At 37.7% G+C, this 6350-nt stretch overlaps 1 protein-coding gene across 1 annotated transcript in view; it reads right to left on the reverse strand.

The window, feature by feature from the left end:
* Nucleotides 1-3420: 3420 nt before the first annotated feature.
* The window catches only part of LOC127977073 (AT-rich interactive domain-containing protein 3B), a 29403-nt gene continuing 26473 nt past the window's right edge, over nt 3421-6350 (reverse strand). The window contains exons 8-10 of the mRNA XM_052581761.1: nt 5940-6173; nt 5776-5865; nt 3421-5665 (exon numbers count right to left, since the gene is read on the reverse strand). Coding sequence (XP_052437721.1) covers nt 5520-5665; nt 5776-5865; nt 5940-6173 — 470 coding nt within the window. The 3' untranslated portion in view covers nt 3421-5519. The remainder of the gene's footprint in view (nt 5666-5775; nt 5866-5939; nt 6174-6350) is intronic.

The raw sequence follows: 6350 nt of genomic DNA on the forward strand, positions 1-6350 counted from the left end.
ACAAATTAATCACACAGTTGAAGATACAAAGTAAAGCTTTACTTTTGCCCTGAGAACAACGTCTTATACAACTAACAACCTTCATGTTTAACATTATTTTACACAGCTATTTCAAACCCTTGTTCTGCTTAAAATCCTTGTGTTCCTGGTCAGAAATGACTGCCCTTTTAAAAACGGTTTGTATTATACAGTATTTTTAACATTAGACTTTTTATCAACTAGTTTTCTTTATGTCAGCATGCACCGGTTATGTATTTCTGATTGATTGTAAGTCTCCTTGATATGAGCTTGATCGCCTCAGTTTTTGAGTGAACAAACAAAACAAAAACCATTATTTGTGAATAAAATGGCCATGTTTTACTCTGAGATCAATGAGGCCTACGATCAATTAGTTTCAGAATGAAATACAAAAGCTATGTCAATTACAAAAAGAAAAGGAAAAAAAGAAAATAGTTGCTAAAAAGATCTATAACGAATAACGAGAACTTTGTGCATTTTGTTTCACACAAACGTAAAGAGGAGAGAGAGAGAGAGAGAGAGAGAGAGAGAGAGAGAGAGAGAGAGAGAGAGAGAGAGAGAGAGAGAGAGAGGGAAGTGGTCAAACCCTGTGTGAGAAAATTCAGTATGTTTTATTAATGCATTAAATAAGCAAGCAAGTTAAGAGTATTGTGCAATGGTAAAAAATACTTTAAGAATGTACTTTATTATTATTATTATTTTTAAGATAAACTTAAGATTCAGGGTAACCCAAATTGTCTTTAAGTTAATCTGTCTCAAGGATTTTTTTATATATATATATATAAAAACCATTTACCTTGCTTGTATGGTAAAGTGCTGCACTTTAAACTTCAATCAGTTCAACAAGTATTCACATTTGAATTAAATCAGCATTCACAAAACCCACTGCGCATGTCAAACACAAACCAAGATAACTGACACACATAAAGAAGGTGTCGAAATCTGCAGTTAAAAAACTAACAGAACTCAACACAAGAGCTTTTGGATTCACAAACCATCCGATTTAAAGATCTAACAGCTCGTGTCTAGCTGACTCTCTGCGCATGCGCGCCACCTCGAGGTGAACCAGACCTGAAAGATTCACACGTTTCCATTTAAAACCCACAGAATTAATCTCAGGAAACAGAGAAATGTGTGAGGAAGTGTAGCTGTCAATAACTAAAATTTAAAAGAAATATAATAAATAAATTACAAAAATAGATAAAAAAATAGACTACTTGCAAGCGTAACTAGGCCCAAAATTCATCAGGTTATAAAACGTAAATTACAAACAGAATTGTTTTATTCAGTAAAATGCGAACATTCGAACCGTTATGAGTTAAATGACAGAGATGCTGAAGACCTAACATTAAGTGTTTTCTCAAATCTTATCATCATACACACACGCTCAGATCCTGATTTATGTATTTATATTTTGGCGGGCAAAACCAAAAAATGCAGTAATAGGCTAATTCATCACACATGATCTACTTTTAAGTCATTTTAATTAGCAGAAGCATTTGTCCAGCGATTAAAATAAAAAATCGATGAACTTACAAACGATGTATCTTTTTTAACAGACACTGCGTCAGTCAAACTCGACTGTTTGCAGTACTCTGCATGATTATTATATATATTTTTAAAACACTTATTCAAAAATCATTATATTTTGTTCATTCTATTAGTTTTCAAAACATATACACCCTTTATGAAAATAAACGAAGTCCTACCTATTTGAAGCTCATCAAACGTCAAACTCTTTCAAAACAGTCTCGACGTCTGCTGTTAAAAAGATATCTAACACAAATCGATAGCGAAAAATTCTACCCAAGATGAATCTTATTCGTGTGGTTTGAGGCTTTTTTAAATATCCATACCCACCCTTAAAACAATGCAAATGCATCTTTGTTCGCACAATCTCATATGAAGCATGTTTTGTGTTGTTCATCACGGCTAACCGTCATCAGTGACGTAAGCAGCTAAACGAAGTGAACGTCCCTATGGAATGTTTCCTTGGCAACGCTTCGCATGCCGTAGTCCGTTGGTTGTTGCAATAAATAAATAAATAAATAATAATAATTATAATAAATTATTCTTAAAATATTGTCTAATTGTGTCTTATTTAGCCCACTATTAAACTTTTTCACACTAATCTTACTTACACTACCATCTTAAATCATAGCCTATTTCTATTGACGAACCTATTGTGCATTCCATTCAAATAAAGACCAGTTTAATTATCCTATTCTATTAACGTAACTATGTGAAGCCGAAATTAACCCCATGTTTGCTTTAAAATGCATTGCAAGATCTCCTAATCGGAAGATCACATGATCACAAACGGAAATCACTTCCGGTCGCATTCTCGTCCAGTTATTTTTAGCTTTAGTCTTGCTGCTTGATATTGACAATTGCTGTGTCTTATCATATTATTTCAATGTATTATCTTAATTATGAACACACTGGTTTGTATATATAGAAAAAAAAAATCTGAATTGTGTGATTGAAAAAGTCGGAATTCTTTTTAATTGTATTAACGTTAGTCTGTGGCTGTATAGGCTCTATGCACGACACAGTTCCGGGTTCGCGTGTACTAGGCTACCAACTTCCGGTTCTAATTCCTGTTTATACACGGACAGATATGGCTCTCTTTTATAGTCGCTGTCTTCAGGATTTACCTCGTCTCACAGTAAATGACATAGACCGTTTTGTAAAAACATCATGTGCCGCTCCCAAAAGCAAGCGGGAAAAGGGATTCAAAATGTATATCGGCAGCTATATCGACAACTATGAGGGTAAGTACCTCGGCGGCTGCTCCTGGTAGTGGTTCCACTCAAACAGTGTAGGGAAAACACCTTTTTTCAGACGTTTCAGACGAGCCCCTTCCATAAAGTCATCAGATCTGAAATGAACGCTACACACCTTTGTGTTTTTGTTGACTTGGAAGTCATCTCTCCTGATCTGAACGAGCCACTTTTTTCTGAGATCCTCTTCCACTGGAAATGAATGGAAACTAACCGTAGAGTTGTATCTTGCCGACACAACGCACAACGGCACACAACAATGTTCCGATCTAGGTCGCATTAGCTTTTGGTATCGGAAAACCTTTTTCTCCATGGTTAAGATGTCAAAAACGATATATACTAACAACCAGAAATGTTGAGGGAAATGTTTGTCGCTTTTAAGTTTCGCGCCATACCCAACGATCTCGCGAGGTTTAGCGTCAGATGTAAAGAGGGACCGGAAACTGTTAGCCCAGTAGAGAGTGTAGTCGGAAACACGTCACGATTCCCGCTGCATAGAGCCTATTAAGCTTCCTTAGATCTGAACATCAGTAAGAAAGTGTGATTGGAAGTTTTTGGAGGGAAACCATTTATGTCTGTAGCATTTTAAAGCATTTGACACAAAAACAGACACGTGTGCAACTGGCACAAAGAAGGTTTTTAATCCAGTTCAATCAGAAGAAGAACTGCAGAAACACTGAGGATCAGAGCTGGAACAGAGAAGAATCAAAGTCTGGAGAGATGAGTGTAAGTGTGTTCCTCTGGTCACCTGACCCATTACATCACACTAGTGTCTTGGTGACCTCTGACCTGTGAGGCTGAGGTCATCTGGTCTTTGGTTTCTAGCTGTGCAGCAGCTTGATTTGGTTACGGTGAGCAGGTTTATCCACCTGATTGTACAAATGCAACAATTCACACAAGAAAAAATGAGAAAGAGAGGAAAGTCCAGCTCGAGGGATTCACGGCAGCTTGAGGTATGTAGTGTAAATCTCCACAGCGGAGTCTGAGCTACTTATTATCCATTTGTATCATCTTAAAAACAATGAGAGTTCACTTAAACACATCAGAGTACTTCCTGAGAGAGACGCCTTCCTTCTGCAGAAAGCAAAAATGCGAGACACAAACCCGGGTCCCTGGAGCATCGGTGTGGATGAAGGAGGACGATGTTCACTCGAGCTTCTGCTTCGCTTGAGGAATGACTGAGGACTTCATCACACCAATCATGGGTGAATCTCATGAAACCTCTAAAAACACCACGTTCTGATCCAAAATCAGCAGGAAGACATAAAGAAATGGTATTCTGCATTAGAAAAATGATGCATGTTTCAGTAAAAAAAAAAAAAAACACACTGCAAAACATTTTTTTAATATATTTTTCATTTTTTTAAATAAGCTTCTTATACTCAGTGAGGCTTTACTTATTTGATCAAAAATACAGAAATTAAAAATACATTTTTAAAATAATATCGCAATTGTAAATAACAGTTTTCTATTTTAATATACTTTAATATATAATTTATTTCTGTGATGCTCTGCTGTATTTTCAGCATCATTCCTCCAGTTTTCAGTGTCACATGATCTTCAGAAATCATGAAAATATGATGATTTATGATCAGTGTTGGAAACAATTGTGCTGCTTAATACTTTTTTTTAAGGAATTAATACTTTTATTAAGCAAGGATGTATTAAATGGATAAAAAATTGTTCGAAGATGTTTCTACTTTGAATAAATGCTGTTCTTTTAAAACAAATTATTCACCAAAGAATCGAAGATTTAACGCTGTGTCACATACAAAAAAAAAGATATTTTAAAGCAAATTAAAAAGGAAAACCAATATTAGAAATTGCAATTATATTTCTATATTCTGGGTTTTTTTCTGTATTTTGATTCAATAAATACAGCCTCGATGAATATTAGAGAAACCTTAAAAATCTTACTGCTCCCAAACTTTTAAAATAATGCAACGTTTCTTATAAAATATATGGAGATCGTGAGATTCACTTTTATATTAACTTATTAAAATCTAAAATATGTGCATATACATACATACGTATACAAAAGGAAAAAGGAAATGTGCATATGTTATACAGTACATTTTCTTTAGATTTAATCATGAGATTCACCCACATATTCAAAAGCTGCCCTGAGCTCCAGATGAAATGATTGGTGTTTGTAACTCATTTAAACATCTACTGAGACATTCAGCAGGTTTCTGAGGTATTTGACGGTTGTTCATCAAACAAACAGGCTGCAGAACAGCAGATATATTCCCAAGAACCTGCATAGAGTTAAAATCAGCGAAGTCTACATTCTACCAAAAATAAAACTCATTCAGAGAAAGCCTAAACTACAGATCCTGAGGTAAAAGACGTTTCCTGTAACGTCCTCCACCGCTGAGAAAAACCACAGAGTCACGAAACATAATCAGAAGAGAAGACAGATCGAAACTTCAAGTTCTGTCAAACCTGCCCGTCGTTTGGCTCAATGTTCTGATTGTAATTAGCGTTTTCAGACGTCGTTCATGAAACACGAGCATTCATTTCTATGAGAATCATTCATGGATCCGCTCTGATGTAACTGTTGCACTGAATTGATTGTTATTTTAGCATAAGACTGTAAATTATTGATTAACTCGTGATTCATGAATGAGGATGTAAATGCATGTAAATGATTCCAAACGAGCGGACAGGAGAAACTGAGGTACTGGTTGTGCAACGGTTTGATTTTCAGTAATTTGGTTATGGAGAACCGCCGGTGGATGGCTCTGCTGAGCTCCGCCCCTTGGAGGAGGAGGAAGAGGTGGGGCTTTGGCTGGGGGCGGAGCTAGAGAAGGTGAAGCTGGGTCCAGGTGCAGCAGACGCAGACTTCTGCGCAAACAGAGTTCCTGCCACAGAAAACATTTAAAAATTAGACCAGTGCTGATTAAAACAGAGCTACAAATGACACTTAAATGTAATGATTTTAATAAGCATTGCGTTTGTCTGTAAGCCGTACCGGAGTAAACGATGCCGTTGACTTCCACTGACATGCTGATACTAGCCGCTCCGCTGGAGGAAATACTCACGGCCAGATCCTGCTTCTCATCTACAGACACAAACACTCATTAACACACACACACACACATGCATCGGTGCATCATGAGCGTCCAGTGCACTGACCCCTGGCCGGAGCGCCGGGACGCAGGTTGACAGGGATCTGCGAGGTCATGGCGAGCAGGTTGTGCTGGAAGGCCTGCTGCATGAGTCTCTGCTGCTCCTCGGCCAGACGCAGCATCTTTCTCTCCGGTGCATCCGTCTCCAGCTTCTCTCGGAGCTGCTCCAGTGTCTCAGCCCGAGCCAGACCCATCTGCTGCTGCCCCATCACCAGCGCCACGGAGGACGAGCGCCCATCGTCTGCAGCACAGAGAGCACAACCAGTCTATATGTGACCCTGGAGCACGGCACCAGTCATAGGGGTCTATCCTGGAAGCTGAAAGAATAAGCTTTCCTTTGATGAAAGGGACAATATTTGATGCAACTATTTGAAAACCTTGAATCTGAGGGAGCAAAAAAAATCTAAATATTGAGAAA

The sequence above is a fragment of the Carassius gibelio genome, chromosome B18 (genome assembly GCF_023724105.1).
Source record: "Carassius gibelio isolate Cgi1373 ecotype wild population from Czech Republic chromosome B18, carGib1.2-hapl.c, whole genome shotgun sequence".
Lineage (NCBI taxonomy): Eukaryota > Metazoa > Chordata > Actinopteri > Cypriniformes > Cyprinidae > Carassius > Carassius gibelio.